Source organism: Myodes glareolus, chromosome X (genome assembly GCF_982192425.1).
Source record: "Myodes glareolus chromosome X, mMyoGla1.1, whole genome shotgun sequence".
NCBI classification, from domain to species: Eukaryota; Metazoa; Chordata; class Mammalia; order Rodentia; family Cricetidae; genus Myodes; species Myodes glareolus.
Window position 1 is genome coordinate 114,972,462 of NC_142053.1, and position 23,051 is coordinate 114,995,512.

The 23,051-nt window shown below is 40.2% G+C and overlaps 1 protein-coding gene across 11 annotated transcripts in view; it reads left to right on the forward strand.

Moving 5' to 3' along the window:
* Reps2 (RALBP1 associated Eps domain containing 2) overlaps positions 1-14,037 on the forward strand; it is a 267,555-nt gene extending 253,518 nt beyond the window's left edge. For all 11 annotated transcript variants that reach the window (XM_048440655.3, XM_048440653.3, XM_085684732.2 and 8 more), the window contains one exon: positions 8,314-14,037. In XM_048440655.3, the coding sequence (XP_048296612.1) occupies positions 8,314-8,382 (69 nt within the window). In that variant the 3' untranslated portion in view covers positions 8,383-14,037. The remainder of the gene's footprint in view (positions 1-8,313) is intronic.
* Positions 14,038-23,051: the final 9,014 nt, after the last annotated feature.

Sequence of the window (23,051 nt, forward strand, 5' to 3'; positions counted from 1 at the left end):
TTTTCTTAAGCTTACTACTTTATGTACAGAAACTCTGTATACCTCTAGGTTATAAGATACTTCTCACATATTTTCTTCTAACAGCTTTTTTGTTCCTCCTTTTACATTTTAAAATTAAATTTGTACATGATGTGACATTAGGGTTAAGGTTCATTTCACCCATTTTAGTATTTCCTCAATCCAGTACCATTTGATGAAAAGGCTTTTCCTCCTTTGGGTTACTTAGGTGCTATTATCCTAAATCTAATGGCCTATAATTGTGGGTTCCATTCTGACTTCTTACTCTGTTTCATTAGTCTTTCTGTGGATCCTTCTGCTACTATCATACTGTCCTGATTGCTGCTGCCTTATACTGTCTTGAAATGTGGTAATATAAAAATTTCAACATGTTCATTTTCATGATTCCATTGGATATTTGCATTGTCTCATGCAAAATTGAGAACTAGTGGGAAAGTATCACAAAATATAAACTTGTTAGGATTACGATTAGATTTGCATTGAATCTGCCAACCAATTTAAGGAGAGCTGACATGTTTACCATGTTGATTTCGGTAATCTGAAAGTATAGGAGTTTCTATAGCTATTTCTCTTTTAGATTTCTCCTGAGTGGTTTTGAGATTTGAGTATATAAGTCTTGTATATCTCTTGACAAATTGTCCAAAATTTTTGTGACACTATTGCAAATTGGATTTTAAAAACAATTCCATTGTTCGGTTGAATTTGTGACAGTCCCAGGATACACAACCAATATGCAAAATAATCAGTCATATTCCTGCGTATAAGTCATAAATAATCAGTAATGGAATTTTCTTAAAGTGCCACTTTATGATAGCTGGCCTCCTCCCCCAAATGAAATACTTTGGTACAAATCTATCAGAACACACATAAGATTTGTATGCTGGAAACTAAAATACGCTGTTGAGAGAAATCCAGGGAGACCTAAAGGTACAGATATGCTTTCTTTGTATATTTGAAAGATTCAATAAAATAGAGTTGTCATTTTTCTCCCCAGTGATCTTTAGATTCATGACAATACCAATTAAAATCCCAGCAGGATTTTTTTATGAATACAAACAAGCTGATCCAAAAATTTGTACGTGAGTGCTGAGGAACTGGGAATTGCTAAACCAATGTGAAAAGGAAAAACAAATGAAGAAATCATTGTCAGGCTGCTGTAATCAGGACAGTATGGTGCTGAGAGTGCATAGATCAGAATCCTGAAATAGGTCACACAAATAAAGCCATTTGCTAAAAAACAATGATGCAATCTCAACCTAATCAAAAGTTAGTTTCCCAACAACGTGGTTAACAGTTGGTCATCTGTATGTAACAATAGGGAGTCTTGATCTAAGTCTCACCCCTTCTTCAAAGATTAACTAAAAATGCCTCACCCGTATAAATAGAAAACGTAAAGCTATAAAAGTTTTAGGAGAAAGGGAAAAAAGCCCTCATGATTTGAAGTTAAATGTGATCTTAGTATTTTAGGAATGACTAAAAGCATAATCTATAAGAAAATTACTTAGTATATTAGCCTTCATTAAAATTGAACATTTTTCCTTCCAAAGACACTAGAGAATTAAGAGACAAGTTACAGATGGGGAGGAGATATTCCCAAACTACAAATTTGAAAGAGAACTTGTGCTCTGATTTTAAAAAAATTACTTTTAAAACTCAAAACTAAGTCTGGGGGAAAACCTACAACTATCGTTCTACTAAAGGAACACAGCAATAAAATGACTAATAATGACATATGACACAATGTCTCACTCAGCCTCGTCAGAGAAGCTTCTTGCAGCGGATGGGAACTAACAGAGACCCACAAGTAGACAATACACAGGAAGTGGGAGACTTTGGAGCACTCAATATTAAATAGGATGTCTTCATCAAGCTCCTTCGCTCCAGCACTCTGGAATCCATGTAGAAGGGGTGGGAAAATTATAAGAGCTAGTGGTGTAGGATAACTCTAGAAATAGCATTTTCCAGATATAACAAGATTGATGCACACATGAACTCACAGAAACTATGACAGCATACACAGGGCCTGTACAAGTCCAAGCCAGACAAAAATCCCAACATGGAGAAGGGGAAGTGGACACAAACTTTCACCTCTAATTAAGAAGCTATTTGCAATTGATGCCTGCTGGGAAAGTGAAAATCAGCTTTCTCTAATGGAGTCTCAGTGGGTATATTGACAACACTCCTGGGAAGGTCCCATGGAGTACAAAACGACTTGTGTGTGCGTGCGTGTGTTCCTTTTGTTTTGGTATTTTTGTCTTAGTGATTTTCTTTCTGCATGTTTATCTGTTCTAACTTTCATTTTTTGTTCTTTTTTCTGTTGTTTTCTTTTTGAGAGAGTGAGAAAGAACATGAAGTTGGATGGGTAGGGAAGTGGGGAGGATCTGGAATGAGTTCAGAGAGTGTAAGGAATATGGTCAAAAATTTAAATAAAAATTTTTAAAAATAAGAATTATAAAACCCCCAAATACCTCAATTTAAAAATTGCAAAGGACTGGAACAGATATTTCATCAAGGAGGGTATAAGGATGACATATGGGATTCTGCATCATTAGCTACTTGGAAAATGACAATTTAAGCTAGGATTACAGACTACTATACACTTTTAGAACTGCTGAAACAAAAAATGACACCATCAATGGAAGGCAGCTGGAGCATCATGCATGGGTGGTAGGACTGCAAAATGGTACCCTCACCCTGGAAAGACATCCAGTAATCTTTGGAACTGATAAGTATTTTTTTTAAAAGATTTATTTATTTATTATGTATACAGTGTTCTGTCTGTCTGTATGCTTGCTGGCCAGAAGAGGGCACCAGATCTCATTACAAATGGCTGTGAGCCACCATGTGGTTGCTGGGAATTGAATTCCGGACCTCTGGAAGAGCAGTCAGTACTCTTAACCTCTGAGCCATCTCTCCAGCCCCCTGATAAGTATTTTTATATCATTTTGCTTCATTTTTATTTTATTTGACTCTATCCCCTCATTGCTTCTTCTGTTTTGGGGTAGACCACCTTCATTCATTGTTCTTTTGGTTTTTTATTTTTTCAGTTTTGTTTTATTGAGACAGGATTTTTTTTATTTATTCATTTATTTATAAAAATTTCAATTTCGCCCCTCCTCCCAACACCCTCCCACTCCCCCCACTCCCTCTCCTCCTCCCTCTCCATCCCTAAGAGCAGTCAGGGTTTCCTGCCCTGTGGGAAGTTTAAGTTCCTCCCCCCTCCCTCCAGGTCTAGGAAGGTGAGCATCCAAACAGACTAGGATCCCCAAAAGCCAGTACACGCAGAGGAAACAAGTCCCAGTGGCATTATCAATGGCTTCTCAGACAGTCCCCATGTCAGCCACATTCAGAGAATCTGGTTTGATCACATGCTTGTTTAGTCCCAGTCCAACTGGCCTTGGTGAGCTCTCATTAGATCAGTCCCCTTGTATCAGTGGGTGAACGCACCCCTCGCAGTCCTGACTTCCTTGTTCATGTTTTCCCTCCTTCTGCTCCTCATTTGGACCTTGGAGGCTCAGTCCAGTGCTCCAATGTCGGTCTCCGTCTCTATCTCCATCCATCGTCGGATGAAGGTTCCCTCTGATCCTGCCTTCCTTGCTCATGTTCTCCCTCCTTCTGCTCCTTATTTGGACCTTGGGAGCTAAGTCCAGTGCTCCAATGTGGGGCTCTGTCTCTATCTCCATCCATCGCCAGATGAAGGTTCTATGGTGATATGCAAAATATTCATCAGTATGGTTATGGGCCAAGACCAGTTCAGGCACCCTCTCCTCTGCTGCCCAGGGAACAATCTGGGAACCTCTCCTTGGGCCTGGGAACCCCTCTAGAATCAAGTCTCTTGCAAACCCTAAAATGGCTCCTTTAGTTGAGATATATACTTCCCTGCTCCCATACCCATCCTTCCTCCCTCCCCCCATCCCATTCCCCCAAGCCATTCCCAATCCTCCCCCTCTCCCTTCTCTCTAACCATCTCCCCTTACTTCCACACCCCCCCCCCCAGTGCACCCAAGTTTACCTGGCAATCTTGCCTACTTCTAATATCCAGGAGGATAACTATATGATTTTCTTCAGGTTCACCTTCTTATTTAGCTTCTCTAGGATCACGAATTATAGGCTCAAAGACCTTTAATTAAGGCTAGAATCCACTTATGAGTGAGTACATACCATATTCCTCTTTTTGGGTCTGGGTTACCTCACTCAGAAAAGCGTTTTCTATTTCCATCCATTTGCATGCAAAATTCAAGATGTCATTTTTTTTACCGCTGAGTAAAACTCTAATGTGTATATGTTCCACACCTTCTTTAACCATTCTTCTATTGAGGGACACCTAGGTTGTTTCCAGGTTCTGGCTATTACAAATAGTGCTGCTATGAACATAGTTGAACAAATGCTTTTGTAGTATGATAGGGCTCTCTTGGGTATATTCCCAAGAGTGGAATTGCTGGGTCCTGAGGGAGGTTGACTCTCAGTTTCCTGAGAAACTGCCACACTGATTTCCACAGTGTCTGCACAAGTTTGCATTCCCACCAACAATGGATGAGTGTTTCCCCACTCCACATCCTCTCCAGCATAGGCTATCATTAGTGTTTTTGAGTTTAGCTATTCTGACAGGTATAAGATAGTATCTCAAAGTTGTTTTGATTTGCATTTCCCTGATCGCTAAGGATGTTGAACATGACCTTAAGTGTCTTTTGGCCATTCAAAGTTCATCTGTTGTGAATTCTCTGTTCAGTTCAGTACCCCATTTTTAAATTGGGTTAATTCGAGTTTTAGTGTCTAGTTTTTTGAGTTCTTTGTATATTTTGGAGATCAGACCTTTGTCTGATGAGGGGTTGGTGAAGATCTTCTCCCAGTCGGAAGGTAGCCTTTTTGTCTTACTGACAGTGTCTTTTGCTTTACAGAAGCTTCTCAGTTTCAGTAGGTCCCATTTATTCATTGTTTCTCTTATTGTCTGTGCTACTAGGGTTCTACTTAGGAAGTGGCCTCCTGTGCCTATGTCTTGTAGACTACTTCCCACTTTCTCGTCTATCAGATTCAAAGTGGTCAGATTAATGTTGATGTCTTTAATCCATTTGGACTTGATTTTTGTGCATGGTGATAGATATGGATCTACTTTTATTCTTCTACAGGTTGACATCCAGTTATGCCAGCACCATTTGTTAAAGATGCTTTCCTTCTTCCATTGTATACCTTTAGCTCCCTTGTCAAAAATCAAGTGTTTATAGGTTTGTGGGTTAATATCCGTGTCTTCTATTCAATTCCATAGGTCGACTTCTCTGTTCTTATGCCAATACCAAGCTGTTTTCAATACTGCTGCTCTGTAATAGAGTTTGACGTCAGGGATGGTAATGCCTCCAGTAGTTCCTTTATTGTATAAGATTGTTTTGGCTATCCTGGGTTTTTTGTTTTGCCATATAAACTTGATTATTGTTCTCTCCAGGTCTGTGAAGAAGTTTGATGGGATTTTGATGGGAATTGCATTGAATCTATAGATTGCTTTTGGTAGAATTGCCATTTTTACTATGTTGATTCTCCCAATCCAAGAGCAGGGGAGGTCTTTCCATTTTCTGGTATCCTCCTCAATTTCTTTCTTCAAGGACTTAAAGTTCTTATCAAATAGGTCATTCACTTCCTTGGTTAGAGTTACCCCAAGATACTTAATGCTATTTGTGGCTATCATGAAAGGTGATGTTTCTCTGATTTCCCTCTCTGCTTCTTTATCCTTTGTGTATATGAGGGCTACCGATTTTTTGGAGTTGATCTTGTATCCTGCCACCTTACTAAAGGTGTTTATCAGCTGTAGGAGTTCTTTGGTAGAGTTTTTGGGGTCGCTTATGTACACTATCATATCATCTGCCAACAACGAGTGTTTAACTTCTTCCTTTCCAATTCGAATCCCCTTGATCCCCTTATGTTGTCTTATTGCTATTGCTAGAACTTCAAGCACTATATTGAAGAGGTATGGAGAGAGTGGACAGCCTTGTCGTGTTCCCGATTTTAGTGGAATGGCTTTGAGTTTCTCTCCGTTCAATTTGATGTTAGCTGTCAGCTTGCTGTAAATAGCTTTTATTATATTTAGGTATGATCTTTGTATCCCCAGTCTCTCCAACACCTTTATCATAAAGGGGTGTTGAATTTTGTCAAATGCTTTTTCAGCATCCAATGAAATGATCATATGGTTTTTTTCTTTCAGTTTATTTATATGATGGATTACATTGATAGATTTGCGTATGTTGAACCAGCCCTGCATCTCTGGGATGAAGCCTACTTGATCATAATGGATAATTTTTCTAATGTGTTCTTGGATTCGGTTTGCCAGGATTTTATTGAGAATTTTTGTGTCGATGTTCATGAGTGAGATTGGCCTGTAATTCTCTTTCTTGGTTGTGTCTTTATGTGGTTTTGGTATCAGAGTAACTGTAGCTTCATAAAAGGAGTTTGGCAATGACTCTTCTGTTTCTATATTGTGAAATACATTAAGGAGTATAGGTATTAGCTCTTCCTGGAAGTTCTGGTAGAATTCTGCATTGAAATCATCTGGTCCTGGGCTTTTTTTGGTAGGGAGATTTTTGATAACAGCTTCTAATTCTTCACGACTAACAGGTCTATTTAGATTGTTCACCTGTTCTTGGTTCAACTTTGGTATATGGTACTTATCTAAAAAATGTCCATTTCTTTTACATTTTCCAATTTTGTGGCATACAGGCTTTTGTAGTAAGATCTAATGATTCTCTGAATTTCCTCTGTGTCTGTGGTTGTGTCCCCCTTTTCATTTCTGATCTTATTAATTTTCATGTTCTCTCTCTGCCGTTTGATTAGTTTGGATAGGGGTTTGTCGATCTTGTTGATTTTCTCCAAGAACCAGCTTTTTGTTTCATTGATTCTTTGGATTGTTTTCTGTGTTTCTGTTTTGTTGATTTCAGCCCTCAGTCTGATTATTTCCAGTCTTCTACTCCTCCTGGGTGAGTCTTCTTTTTTTTCCAGAGCTTTCAGGTGTGCTATTCAGTTTCCAATGTGTGCTTTCTCTGTTTTCTTTAATTGGGCACTCATGTCTCTGCTCAAGTTGCAACGCCTCTAAGCAACCTTCCTTAGTCATACGTCCTTCTCCCCAAACCCACTCTGTTGCTCTCCAGTGGATTATCTTAAATAATGCACTGAAATCTGTCTTCTTCAATCAAATGCCATCCATCAGAATAGAAGCCCTGTAAGGGCACTGGCCTGCTCTTTCTTGGGTTTTGCTGATACCATCATAGCTAGAGTAGCATATGATATACCAGATGGGTTGCTAGGAGTGTGAATGAATGAACACTCATTGAGTTCTGTACATTGGTTTTCCAATGTATGCTGGCTTCCTGGAACATCTCAGAATTGAGCCTTTACATAAGAATTCTTTCCCACCTTGGCCAATTCTACTTGAGTGCCTTTATGTATCCTTTTTTTCCCTCTGAAAACTCTTGTTTTAAGCCTCAAAGTTTGTTGGGAGCAGGGTCTATTCCTAACACTCTGACTGGCTGTGGGAACCTATTCCTCATATTGGGTTAACTTGCCCAGCCTTAATATGAGGGACGGGGCTTAGTCCTACCTCAACTTGATAGGCCATGTTTTGTTGACACCCATGGGAGGCCTGCCCTTTATGAACAGAAACAGGAGGACAGGAACGGGGTGGAGGACAGAGGGAAAGAGAGGAGAGGAGGGAGGGGACACCTCAGAGTGTAAAATAAATAAATAAATTTAGGAAAAGGAAAAAGATATAGTTTGAATTTCCAAATAGATTACTGTCCCTCTCTTCTTCCTCTTACCCAGAAATGACTTTAAGCTGGCTGTATTATGTGCAAGAGCCTGGACAAAAGACTTTGGTGGAAGGATGACCAGTGTGTCTCCTTATCTTTCATCTCTAGCTAAGTATTGTGCCAAAAAAGGAGCCAGAGATTACAACTAGAAATTTAGTTGAGGTGGCTCACTGGGAGTCTGCTTTTACTTTTAGTTCTCCCCCATTGGCTTTTTACTGATTAACGTCTTTTCTGCTGCCTTCTGGGCCCATCAAAACAGAGTGAGGTTAAGGCAGGCTTGCAAAGAAAAGTTGATCAGTTGCATTCATCATCTTCAGAAAGGCATTGATAGTTTAGTGATTGTGAATCTCTTTGTCTAATCATCAGCATTGAAAATGGTGCCTTCCAGGCCGCATCCCTGAGTGTTTGTGGGTCCAGTTCTGCCTTTCCTTTGACTGTATAAAGAAATAGAGATGAACCTAAGAAATGATGCATTTACTTTTTTCTTCCTCTGTTTTCTACATTTTAGGAGGTTCATCAAGAACGGATCGCATTGGAAAACCAATTGGAACAACTTCGTCCAGTCACAGTGTTGTGACATCCTCAAGGCTTGAGTGACAGTGGGTGACCTTGTCTGCCAAGATCTTTCTTTTGAGTGTGTGAACCCAACTACTTGTCATAGATGTCTGAATGTCAAAAGCTGTGAGCAGCACAATATAATCTATATGATTTTTCTCTTTTGCACTTCTCTTATATATTTTACAGTGCTAGTAAAAATGTCTTCAACTGATTATTGCACTTAAAATCTTAATTATCAGATACTTGGGAGGCTGAGGCAGGAGGGTCACAAGTTCAAGGCCATATTGAGAAGCTTACTGATACACTGTCTGAAATAAAGTATAAGAAGAGAGCCAGGGATATAGTTCAGTGGTAGAGCGCTTGCCTAATACACAGAAAACCCCCAGTTTAATTCTAAGTATCATTTAAAAGCTATAACTGTCAGTAGAGTTTATCTTCCATTTAACCACTTTTAAATATTTCCCCTTATTAAAATTGGTCCTCTATCAGATAGTTCAGAGAATTATTTAAAGAATTTATGATTTTTACAGAACTTAGTAATGTACTACCAGGATGTTCATTTTATTCTTGTATGTATGTTATATACAGTAGGTTGGTTTCCTGAATAATGTAGATTCTAACTGGATAGTCTTAGGCATGGTAATAATAAAAACAAAATCTGGAATGCAATTAAAGCATCAGATTTATACTGACACTGTACCCTCTACCACTATATGTCAAAAAACACTTCTCTAGTGCCATTTTGATATATTATCTATAAATAATACATGACTATTGTTTTCTATTAAATATTAGAGTGGGTCTTTATACTTCTGTGGACTGGAGATTTTGGCAATGAACTGTTCAACTTGGCCAGTCTAGGCCATCAACTTAGATAACTCAATCCTTTTCATGTAAATTTTGGGGCAAGCACAATTTACTTTAATTGCCTTGCTTGATCAAATTAGTTTCCAGATCACTACTTTTATCCTGCATGGGATAACATTTCTATAAACACCTGAGCTTGGAAACCACCCATCGAATATGAGTAGCAGATTGCTACCTATTTGTTGTTGTAGCCAGGTATCCAGGCTGATAAGGGAAGGGTAATGGCTACCAACTCTCCAACAATCCCTGGTTGTTGTTGTCTTTATGTTAACCTGGATTTCAAATGTGTTGGGCCTGGAGACATCATGAAAGAACGTAATCTTCCCACTGGCTTCATGACTATCTGTTCTCTGTAATGTGTGCCCGTGGGAAGTATTGGCTTTATACACAGTTCAGAAGATCTCAGCTGACTCTAGTGGAAGTGTTATAAAGCAAGCTCAAATTGTTGAAAGCAAGTATCCTGTAGAAATTTAGTAGTATAGCCCAACTGAAAGTAGGAAATGACTGACATATAGGGTCACAGGGTCCCTGGTTCACCAGTCCTCAACAGGGCATTCCGATGTTAGCATTACTTTGATAGCATAGCCTGTTGTCTCTTGTGCATTTTGCCAACTTACTCATTCTTTGGATAGTGGGATGTGGTGTGCACAGGGTACTTTTTGAAATGCTTTTGGATAGATTTACAATATGTAAGATTAAGCTGTTGATTTCAATAGAATTGAGAGTGTTTAGTAAAAATAGGAATTTATTTAATACTTCCCTGTTCCTTTGGCAAACTTTATCAGTAGCTTAACAACAGAAGAGAAGGATTCAAACAGATGATGTTTTTTCAAGGAAAAATTGTTGAATCTGTTCCATGCATATTTAAGGATTTGAAACTGATTCAATTTGGGAAGTCTTTAAACTTGAACTATTTCTGAATTTCCTTTTCTTCTTTGGCTGCCTTTTTTGTTGTTGTTCTTGTGGGGAGGGCTCAGGAATGAGTTTAATCCCCTCTAAGATTATGAATGGGTCAGTGCAAATTCCTAGGTGACTTCTTTTTTCCATGTGCTGAGACGTGGGGGCTGTGACAAATTTCCAACAGGGTTCTGACTGCAGATGTTCCACAGCAAGTTTGGCATTTGGTGCATTCAATACAGGAAAGACTAGCATGCACCTTATCTCAGAATCTTCCAGTGCATATGCCCTCATTCAGGATAGCACTTCATAGCTACTAACCAGACACAACCTAAGGGATGCTAGTCTGTATTGTGAATTTAAAAGCACTGATTTGCTGTTTCCCCATGAAGTAAATGACACTGGGTGAAGAGATTGGAATTTTATTTAGTTGACATTGTTTTCCTTAAAGGATAAAACTTGCATTGGACAATCAAGGTCCTCTGAGTTTCACAGCCTCACCAGTGATGCTGTGATGCTGGGGATCAAACCCTGGACAGTATCCATTCTAGACAAATTCAGCCCGTCACCAATATTTTAATTTTGGTATTGCACTAAAACATTCACCAATAAATAACACACACACACGCGTGCACACACACCCACACCCACACCCACACACATATACCACACAGAGTATTCTTAGCTGGATTTAATTTTCATCATCAGTTTTTTAGTTTCTTAGAATTAGATTTTTATAATGAAATATTTTGTTTCTGTCTAAATGCATATTATTATATGACTAGTATTCATCCTTTTTTGTGTGTTTTCTTAGACTGTGCACTTTTAGGGTTACAATACCTGATACTGCTCTTTAGAGTCTTTAACATGATATAGAAAGGCAAATACATTGAAATCACCTATAAAACTGCTCTGGAATTAGTTGCCATCTGTTACAAAAAGAAGCTTCTCTGATGAGGGATGAGAGATGCAGAATTGCTAGTTGGCCAGAATTCTACAGAATGAAGTTTAACACTGTCTCCATTCATGGGTGTTTAATTGCTTTGTTGCTCAATGGTCTTACTGCATGAGGATCCTCCAGTTCTACAGATGAAAGTACAGTAGTAACTGATTGTGGACTTATTGGGGTCTTTAGCATCTCTTGTTAAGTGGTGTACAGCATGTGGCCGCCTTTCTATCCATAGACCTAAAGCAAAAACCAAACGGTAAATAGCAAAAATGGATGTGTAATGTGATAATCAAGGCAGATATTTGTTCTAGTTGAAAAGATCTAAGCACTTTATAAGTATCAGACAAATGTTTGGTATTAATTGAGAAAGGAGTCAGCTAAGTGGAAGCTGTGCCCGTGTGAATGTTAGAGCTAGGCAGGGCCAGTGTTTCTCTCCTATAGCTAACATTCGAAAATTACAGCCCTAAAAACTGGGAGCTTTTGGCCCAGGAATTCACAGAAATAGTTAGCTAGTGGTAGAGTTGGAACGCTAGCCTGGTTTTATAGATTCCAACCTAGTTCTCTCTCAATCCTAAAAGTAGATTAGAAAGCCTTTTCTATTTATCATGTTGAATTTATTGACTTAAAATTAGTCTTTAAATATAAAAGTGTCTTCTAAGGAGTTTTAGGTCTAGACATTTCTCTCAAAGTTAAATAAAATTAAAATTTGAGGGAAAATAATATTATGAAACTATTCTAATGCCTCACCTTTGATGATGCAGTATGTTACTTTAAATCTTGGCAGAACTTCCGACAGCTATTGCTTTGAATAGATTCCAGTCCCATATTTCTGTGGGCATTTACTTTCTCAAATATACTACTATGGTCAAAGTGAACTCAATATGTAGTAGCTTCTAGTTTTCTCCAGTATATCTTTGGTCGCTTGGGTCACAAATGTTCCATTTTAACACATTTTAGAGATAAGTAATCAAAAACCATGAACTTTTCTTTTGACTTTCTACCAATGTTGGAACTATTGTAAAATAGTTTTTCTTTTGCTGTGTTTGATTGTATAGTATTTCTGAACATTTGTCTGTGTCCTGAATGGTCTCATAGCTGTGGACATAATAGATACATAATTGGAATATCACCTAGACAATATCTGGAATTGATGTGATTCTTGCAATCAAGAAAGACATTTGCAAATGTCTTTTTCTAAGCAGTAGTTTAAAGAGCTCAATTATAGTATTAACACCTTAAAGCTAAAACATTTGTTCAACACAAACTACAGTCACACCTCTGAGTAGATGTCATCAAGAAAATGAGGTCTTACAAATGTGAAAACAATTTACCATCTTTTCATAAATAGATTGCCCTGTATGGCTGACAAAGAGGCTCATTGGGTTGTGGTTTGAACATTGTGGGTGTGAAGAAAAAGAAGTAGTGGATAAAGACATCTCCCCCTCTCACTAAATACAACATAAGTGGCTTTCTTTTCAATTTTCAGCTGATTAATTCTATTCCAAGTGTTTCCTTAAAACTCAGGCTTCAACAGATCAGTTGACTTTCCACCCCAGTTATGAGTGTTGTAGTTCTTTGTGTCATGGCTCAGTGTGATTGAAGTTCCTAGTAAGAAGCGGTGATCTGGATGTGTGCAGTTCTCAGCTTGCACATCTTGCTTCTCTTTCATCATGGGCTTATGGAGACAGCCCACTAGCATAGACAGGTTGGTCACTGATGGCAATTTGAATTAATATTACAGTGGACCATTCTGTTTCGCTTGTTTCTGAAGAGAAATGCATCTAATTATATGAATCTCTCAAGAATAGCAGACAAGGAGGACTAGACTTTAAAAACAAAGCATGCAGATTCTGAGAGCTGCTGCTCAGCCCCGAACAGGCTTTCAGAGGACATCTTATAAATCTGCTTGAAGCAGTCACTGTGTGGTTATGAGCTGGGCAGCTCAGGAAGTTAATTTTAGGCTTGTAGGATTACTTTCTACTTTGACTAAACACACATGCTGGTAAAGGACACATGGACATCACTGCATGTTGCCGTTGCTGGTACCTGCTCTGTCTGCAGAAGCCTAACTTTCCTGGCAACTACTGGAGAATGCTGTTTGCATGTCTTGCGATTTCTCCTGTCTTGCTCCTAGTTGATATCATGGCTGTGGGAAGTTAGTGACACTGGGTTTATGACCCTGAAGACCAGAGGACAGCAGGTTTTAAGAGGGCTTAAAGGGATTCGAGGACTAGAGTAAGAAAACCCTCAGGTACCAGGTTCATAGCAGTCTGGGCTAATAGGGCTAGATCCTAAAGTTCTTTCAGGGAGCTCTGTCATGAGACTGAACACAGAACCTATCATATGCCACTTTGATCAACTAAATTGTAGCTTTTGTTTCAAGTTAACTTATGTAACAGCTTCCTCTGCGCCTATCTTGGGAAGCAGGAATACCCTCTTCTTTAGAACTAGAATTGCCATTCTTTTCATCTTCAACACAAGTAAGGTATGTAAGTGAGCCAGAGGCAAAAAGAGCCATTTTAGTCTTCATAGTTATTGGCTAAGAGAGATAATGAGCTGACTGTCTATTTTAACCTCGAAAGTAAAAATGTATATTATATTTTTTCACTGCAGGTACATGTAACAGTAAACAGTGTAACGGAAAAGTATATATTTGATGCTTTCTGTCTTTTCATGATCTTGTGCTAACAAGTTGTGCTAATATTTAACTCAGCCAGAGTCTTGTTCATTTGCTAAGCATTGGGAACATTCTATGTATTTACCTTAAGCATAAATAAATCCCAAGAGTGTCCTATATTTGGATTGTGATTTGTAGACTCATGCTAACTTTACTGCCTCTTTTTCACACTTGTTGAAAAAATCTGTGAAGAACATAGTAAGTTAAGGATTTCCAACTTGGAAAATGTACATGATGTGAAACTGGGGTGCTATGTTAAAAATAAATATGATAACTAAATGGTTTTCATGGCGTCCTGGTGTCGGTATTTTCTGGTTTCCATTTGGTCTTTTGTGCACTTAAATCAGGCAATGTGAGAGGAGTGGGAGGGTCTTTCCTTTGAAATCCAAGTTTGAGATTTAGTTGTTTTACCTCCTGATAATTTGCAATAGATTCTTTAATATCTGTAAATAGTAAACACTTAGCAGTCATGGGAACTTTGAAGATCTACTGACTGGAAAGTGGACTCAGTCTGGGGCCAGGTTATTTGCTTTATCTGTCCAGTTTTCTTTTAGTTGGCAAATATTCCTAAACTGGGTTATTTCTGTAATGCCATCACTTTAGAGACTGAGGCAGGAGGATCACACGTTATTGACCAGGCTGAGACACATAGTGAGGTAAAGGCCAGTTTAGGCTGTATAGTGAAACCATGTCTCAAAAACAAAACCAGTATGCCAGATTTTGTTGATGCCCCAAAGGAGGCCTTGTCCCCTCTAAGGAGTGGATGGGAGTTGGGATTGGGGAGGTGGAGGGAAAAGGAACTGGGATTGATATGTAAAGTAAAAAAATAAATAAATAAAAATAAAAACATGTTGAAGGATATTTAAAAAAAAAAACAAACCAAACCAAAAAAGAAAAAGAATCAATGACAACCAGGAGTGTTCCCATCATGGTGTCCTTAGTGACTTTTCTGTTTTACTGTGATAAAATACCTTGACAAAAGCAATTTAAGAGAGAAAGGGTTTGTTCCGGCTCTTGGTCACATTGCATCCACAGGTGAATGTGTGCTGCTGCTCAGGTCCCTTTCACCGTCCACACAGTACAGGATCGCATCCAGGGAGTGCTGCCATCCACAGAGGAGGAGCCTTCCCACCGCAATTGATGTAATCAAGATAATTCCCCAGATATGCTTAGAGGCCCATCTCCCAGGTGATTCTAGGTTTTGTCACGTTAGCAATACTATCACAGTAGTGATGTAGGATAATGAGAAACAGTTGTCCTCAAATCCTGACCAAATTCTCAGTTGCAACTTCTTACTTTAAAAATGTGTATAATTTTAGGAGATGCAAGTTTCCTATTGACTAGTTTTTCTACTATGTTATAGTATCCATCTATTATGGTTTGAGCATGTATTAAAGGCTTGATTCCAGGCCATTGGTATCATTTTGGAAGATTCAGGGAACTTTAGGAAGGGCATGTCCTTTAGAGCTTGTCTTAGGGTTTCTATTATGTGAAGAGGCACCATGACCATGGCAATTCTTTTTTTTTTCAAAGTTTATTAAAATACAAAAATCTCCATTTCCGCCCCTCCTCCCAACACCCTCCCATTCCTCCCACTCCCTCCCCTCCTCCCTCTCCATCCCCAATAACAGTCACGGTCTCCTGCCCTCTGGGTAGTTCAAGCTCCTCCCCCCTCCCTCCAGGTCCAGGAAGGTGAGCATCCAAACAGACTGGATCCCAAAAATCCAGTATATGCAGAGGAAACAAGTCCCAGTGTCATTGTCAATGCCCGCCTCCTTCAGAGAATCTGGCTGGATTACATGCTTGCTCAGTCCCAGACAACTGGCCTTGGTGAACTCTCATTAGATCAGCCCCCTTGTATCAGTGGGTGATCGCACCCCTCGCGGGAGTGATTTCCTTTTTCATGTTCTTCCTCCTTCTGCTCCTCGTTTGGACCTTTGGGGACTCAGTCCAGTGCTCCAATGTGGGTCTCCCTCTGTATCGCCATCCCTCGTCAAATGAAGGTTCCCTCTGATCTTGCCTTCCTTGCTCACGTTTTCTTTTCTTCTGCTTCTCGTTTGGACCTAGGGAGTTAAGTCCAGTGTTCCAATGTGGATCGCCGTCTCCAACTCCATCTATCACCAGATGAAGGATCTGGATGGGAGCTGGGATGGCAGGCAGGAGGGGGGAGCCAGCACTGCAGGGCGACCTGGGCGTCTATGGGGTCGGGGAACGCCCAAGCTCCTCCTCTCCAGGACCCTGCCAGGGCCCGAAGCAAACTCACCCCTCTGATGGCCCTCTGCTAGAAGTCAGGGCCCCTGCTGGTCAGGAATGTGGCTGAGCTGGCACCTGGTCCACCTGTCCTCAGGGAGGCCTTTAAGACCCCGACCATGGCAATTCTTATAAAAGGAAACATTTAATTGGAGCTGACTTACAGTTCAGAGATTTAGTCCATTATCATCATGGTAGGAAGCATGGCAGAACACAGGCAGACATGGTGCTGGAGAAGGAGCTGAGAGTTCTACATGTGAATCCACGTGCAGCAGGAAGAGACCGAGACCTCGAAGCCCACCCTCAGTGACACACTTCCTCCAACAACTCCACACCTAATCCAAGACCACACCTCCCTATGAATCTATGAGGACATTTTCATTCAACCCACCACAGGACTGTAACCAGTTCCAGACCATTCTCTGACTCCCTGTTTTCTACTTGTCATAATGTGAACTGATTTATCACAGTCTCCTTCCCATGAAGCTCTGAAATGTCTATAACCGTGAGTCAAAATCTTTCTTCTGTTGATGTAAGGTGATTTTTGTCTTAGTGACAAAGCTCTACTACACTGTCCATGAATTTGTTCTGTGTGCTAACCTACCTTCTCTAGACCATTTACTGTGCCCTTATTGTACAACCAAGTACTGGCTCAGGGACTGGAAATAAGATCAATTTTACAAACCTGTTGCTTAAGAAGCTCACAGATCATTAGGATGGAGAACTATAGATAAGGAGAGCTAGGATTCAGGGAGTGATTTGTGATTCCCCCATTTCCTGCTCTCTATAAAGTACTTTACTCAATGACGGCAAACTAGCGTTTCTAACATGACCTAAACCTGACAGTTTAATTCATTATAGACATTCTAGTGTGTGTTCAGGCAATGTAGTACCATAGTCTAAGACACAAGAGAATTTTAGGCAGAAATCCTATGGGACAATGCAAGGTTTGTTTTGGTCCATCCTCAACCCCTTTAAGAAGGTGGTGGTATTAGCGGCCTGTGATGATTGAGGACTATAGAGCTCTCTTTTTGTCAAAAAGATTATTAATCTGCAGAAATAAAGTGTTGGGTTGAAATATTGTTGAAATTTGAATAAGACTGCTTAGTGAGCACTCTTCACAATTGGAAGAAATCCCTAAGCCTATCCCAGAAAATGCTGCCCCTAGTGCTTCTCCATGGTCCAAGAGTCTTGCCATATTGTTTTCCAACTGTGGGATGTTCTAGGAGTGGGGACAGTGGTATTTACAGGCATCTGAGGGATGTTTCCCTCATAGCGTTTTCCTTTTAGACACAGAAGGAATAGTATGAAATTATATCCCATGCAGACCTTCCTTCGCCTTCCCTGAAGTTCTCTTAGCAGATTGGGCAGAAGGAATTGGCACAGAAACTGGCAACAGTTGCATACTCAGCTGTGAGGATTCTGTGGCACAATCAGTAGAAGTTACAAATTATATATACACATGTGCAGAGACAGCCAGAGAAGTTGTTTACAGCCTAGGCCAGCAAGAATGTTTGGGAGAGGGGTGTGTGCTCATTGATGTTTGGAAGCATGAAAGACTTCGTGTTGATAACAACAGCTGGCTTTTAGTCCGTTTCATTGCTTTTAAGTTTTCTAAAGAAAATGTCACTCTTATTCCTCTATCTTGGGCTGACTACTTCCATCTTTGGTACGGCATTATGGAACAGACTATATGCCTTCACTCTTGTATTGGACTTAATCAAAACTACAAGGCTGAAGGAAAGCCAAGGGGAAGAAAGATAATGCTCGTGGAATGGAATAAAAGAAAGCAAACAAATTAAATGCAGACACAGAGAACTGTGACTCAGAGCCTTTGATATTCAAATGAAATTGGCTTGAACTACACACCACGTGTGTTGAGAGCCTGTGTACTGGTCTCCCTGGAGTTTCTGAGACCCAGGTGATGGTGGAGAGATTACTGTTTTTGCTGCTTTTGTCCTTGTTGCTTCTGGCTCTTAGTGACATCCTAGAAATTAGTTTCATAGATTAACTGAGCATCTACCCCCACCCCACACATGACATACACCAGGAATTAGTATGTGTGTTGAGGATGAGGCAAAGTAGAAAAGAGGCAGCATTTATAGAATATTTCAGGTAATAAGATCTTGGAACTAGTTCATGTGCAGGCTCATTATACTGGACAACTCCAGCACATTGCTCATGTTTTAGTCCATATGAAATATACCCCTTAGAGTTCGTGTGCACTGGGCTTTGAAGAGACTCTAGTAGGCCTGATTATGGCAATCATGGCTCTGGAAGATCTTGCCCTTCTCCTCTATTCACTCTGTCTCGCTAAAAACTTTATATTACATTCCTAAAGCTGTTCACCAAGGTCTGTTCTCTTATTTGACTACTTCCTCCTCCTGAGGCTGACTACCAAGGTCCAACTATCAGAGTGTTGAAGTCCTGCAAACAGAGGCTCCCTTTTGGCTCACCTAATTAACCTGTCCAATATGCTACCACATCCTTACATGGGATTTCCCCTTTTACATTTATAAAGTGACATTTGCCTATGGGCCATATCTATCTCCTCTTTATCCAAAGGCAGTCTTTTGTCCCCCTGTAGTCCTTTATAGGGTGTTTAACAAATGCTCACACTGTATGCCAGTAGCCTCCCTTGCTTCTGACAACTAAAACTATCTCTAGACATTGTCAGATGTTCCCAGGAGGAGCCAGAGGTAGAATTGTACCCCCATTGAGAGCTATTAGACTAGACATAGAAGCAGGGCAGCCACTAATATCTCCCCTGCTCCTTTCTCCTTCTCCCGCATCTTCTATCACCAGCCTTTGTCTCTTATTCCCTGTCCTTTGTCCCTCTGGGGCAAATAAATCTCCTTTGTGCTGAGAACATGGTCTTGGGGTGTCTTGTGTTGACTTCAAGGTTCCTACCGGCTTCTACACACCTCTATGCTGCATAGTTCACTCTTACCCTTACCAAACTGTACCCCATTTCCCTTTCCGTAGATTTGCTGTTTTGATACTGCTGGTTGAGGGAGGGTGGGGAGGTGGGAACTTTGTTGTCTTGCCAGTGCTTCTGAACCAGTGCCTCTACCCCTGGACAGGTCTTCTTCACTGCCCTGTTTCTCTGTCTAGTCTAATAGTTCTCGGCGGGATGTAATTCTGCCTCTGGCTCCCCCTGGGAACATTTGGCAATGTCTAGAGGTAGTTTTAGTTGTCATAACTGAGGGATGCTACTGACATGTAGTGGATATAGTGTGAGGATTGGTAAACATCCTACAATGTACAAGATACCCCCCGCCAACAAAAAAGAATGACCTGGTCCCGAATATCAGCATTGCTGAAACAGGGCAATCATGATCAGAGGAGCCCACTGGGCTTCTCTCCATCTCTCACTATTATCTAGAACAAATTCGCCCCTTTCTCACCACTGCCATGGATACTCCCTCAGACAGCCAACGTTACATCAAAAGGCTATGTTAATTTAGCTCATTAATTCAAACATAAAGGAATGAAATGGTTCAGATGAAATGAAAAGCAGCGCTGGTCCATCTGTTTCAGTGTCAGGAAACAACAGGAAGTGGTGGGGACAGAGGTGGCACAGCTGTCTACTCTGTTGACAGCACCAATGTTATTTATTGCCATACAGGTGGCCATGTCACTACATTTCTGAATCCTAAAGAGATTCAACTCGCATCTCCTGTAGCCCCTAGCAAGACCTTTTGTATTAATTTATTTTTTTTGATGAGTTGTAACTTAATATGCACAAATTTTAAGTGTTGAGCCCATGAGTCAGGGTAATCGTGAAGACTAGATGCTGGAGAATTTAGATTATCTGACTTTAATATTTCCTATAAGCTACAGCAAATAAGGTAGTGATACACACATGGTTGGAATGATAAACAGATTAATGGAAAGAATACAGACCTCCACACAATATGCTTCTTTGATTTAATTTTAAAAGCCATCATAATTCAGTGATATAAAAGATTTTCTTTTCAATAAATGGTGGTGGAACAATTGAATATCCAGATGAGAAAAAAATGAATCCCTACCATGCACACAACTTAATTATATCTTTATTTAAAATACTTTTAAATATATTTTGATCATATTCTTACCCTCCCCCAAGATAATCCAGATAGATTCTCTCCCTGTGTACCCACCCAGCTTTTTGTCTTCTCAGCAAACAAAACCCAGTATAACATCAACCCCTAAACCAAGAAACCAAAATGAAACACCCCACCAGGAAAAGAAAAAAACAACAACAAAAACCCCACCAAAGTGTAACCAAATTAAAACACGCACACATACACACACACACACACACACACACACACAGAGAGAGAGAGAGAGAGAGAGAAAGAGAGACAGAGAGACACACAGACAGAGAGACCTGTGGAGTTCATTATATGTTGGAGAACCACTCCTGAACATGAGGCCTGCCTTGGAGTGGTTGATATATATACTCAGCACCACTCCAGAGATTGGAGAAATCTGATTTACACTCTCCTAGAAGGTATAAATGACAGTTCAATCTTTAACCTTTACTCTAGTGGCTAGGTTTTCATTTATTCATTCATTTGTTTTTTAAAAATTAATAAAATAAATATAATTAGATAAAATAAAAACTATCACATCAAAGTTGGACAAGCAAACAGAGGAAAAGATCCCAAGAGACGGAACACGAACCAGAGACCCACTCATTTACACACTCAAGAATTCCATAAAAACACTAACCTGGAGGCCATAATAGAAGCTCCCAAAACCTGGTGTAGCCTGGTGCAGCCTGGTGCAGCCCCTGTGCCATTCTCACCATTTAATTCAATATGTAGAATGGGTCTAAATATAGACGGCCAAGCAAATCTCTAAAAGAAAGTATAAGATAATATCTTCATGAGTTTATAAAAGGACTTTAAAAATATAGTTTGCAAAGTGTACTGCCCATGGAAAAAGATTGATAAATTGGACTTCATTAAAGCTAAGGACTTTTGTTTATCAGAATCCATGAATAAGAGAGTTTTGGCAAACTGCAGACCAGTAGAACTTCTTTGCAATACTTCTGTCAAAGGATACAGGCTTATTTTTTTCTGTGTTGGCAACTAATCCTAATTTAAAACATTGAGGGGAGAGAAACCTCTGTGCAGGCTGACATTATGCAGGCCAAACAAAATAAGCCTGTGAGCCAGCTCTGGCCCACACATTGCTAGTTTGCAGCCTTGCCGTCAGCAGCGCTGGAGGAGGATGCTTTACCTTTTCCATCTTTTCTTACTCTTTCCTTGAGGAGCCTCCCGGAAGGGGAAGAAACAATGAAGACATCTAGTTCTCAGCAGTAAGAGTTTCTTTCTCATTGGATGGCAGAATAACTGTGTAGTGAGTTTAGGGTTTGAATAAACAGCAACTTTCAGCTGATAGACACAGAAAAGAAAGAAAACATGACTTTCATCAACATTTCTTCATTGGCTTTATGGACACTACAGCTGGTTTCCTTGTCTCCTTATTTCATGGGATTCTAGAGTTCTCAGCATCCATGCATGGTAGTTTGGGAACTGCAAAGTCAGCTTCATGCTGCAGTGAGACAGAAAAGATGGAAGAGACTGAGGTTAAACTTTCAGCGTTCTGAGGCCATTAGTGTCCAACTTCTTTACTTTCTACGTTCCAAACCATGATTTCCATTCTCCTTCTTCCTTCTCTCCAGCACTACTCTTCCTTAATTCTGCTGAAGGTTAGAGAGGTGGGGGATGGTTTCCTCTTGTCCTCTTCCAACACCTTTGAGTACCAGGAGATGGTGTGATAGATGGCATGCTCCTAGCATTGCACGTTAGTTAAAAGTGTAGGAGCTCGATTTAGAATTCATGGATTTAAATCCTGCCTTTAATCTCTTGCAGTCTTGGGCAAATTCTTTTCTTCTCTCTGCCCCAATCCCTCATCTATAAGTCACTAATAATAGTGAATGTGTACCGGTTGCAATAGTGCCAAGCAATTGCTAAACTTGTTCACTAAAGTGAAAATTGACTGTTGGCTCATTGTCTGTCAGGTCTTGTTATGGTGCCAAGCCTTGGGAAACAGGATACAAAGGGGCCCTTGTCTCAGAGACCACCAGCCCACTCTTGATTTCAAGAGAGGCAAACAACTTTACCAAAATAACCCTTCTCTTTCCTTGAACTGGCTAGCGTGGGGCTGCTGGCTGGATTGATAGCCTTCTTATAGAACATGGTCATGGCTAAAATCCAAAGCCACTCAGAAGATTAAAATCATTTGGGGAGAGTATATTCTCTTAGAAGTTGAACCTAGGATTACAATGTTGACGAGGAAACCTTCATACCCAAGAAGTGAACTAATGTACTCATGACATGACTGTATGATAAAAAAAAACTCATTAAATTAGGGCTCATAAAGATTGAGGAGAATTATAAATCACCTCGGAGAAAAGTCTGAATACCACAAAGAAGCAGAAGAGATCTATTCTCGGGAGCTGCTGCTAGGAAGTATGAGACCTATTTTTAGCAGTGAGTGAAGGGGTGGCAGACAACCCGGAAGAACTGTGGGGATGATGTGGAAAGCTGGACTTCTGGGAGATCATCTTGGCTATTTAGTCAAGAAGCTTTCCAAATATGAAGTTGAAAATACAACTTGATTTCTTCTTCCTTGGTAGTAAATTGTGAGGGGGCCGGTGGAAATTGAGGGAAGAATCAGTAAGGAAAAAGGAACCCAATGACGTGGGAAATTCTAACCCCTTCTAGACTACAGAGGTCAGTGCCCTCACTCAAAGGCTCTGAAGAGATGAAGAGCGTGATTCACAGGGACCTTTCAGAAAGAGGAAGGACACTGTTCTTCAGCCACTTAGCAGAGGCTGAATATGGAAAAGAGCCTAGAAGAAAAATGTTTGTGTACTTGGCCTCTAACATCAGCACAGACACTGCAATGAAAAAGGCTGTTAGATTCTTCAAGGTCCATGGACAGGAACCAAGCTGATGGCCCAAGCATGGGCCAGTGTTCCTGAAAAGGGAAGGATGACATAAGGGACCAAGAATCCAGAGAGAGCCCGGAAGGTAAGTTGAAAGCCAGT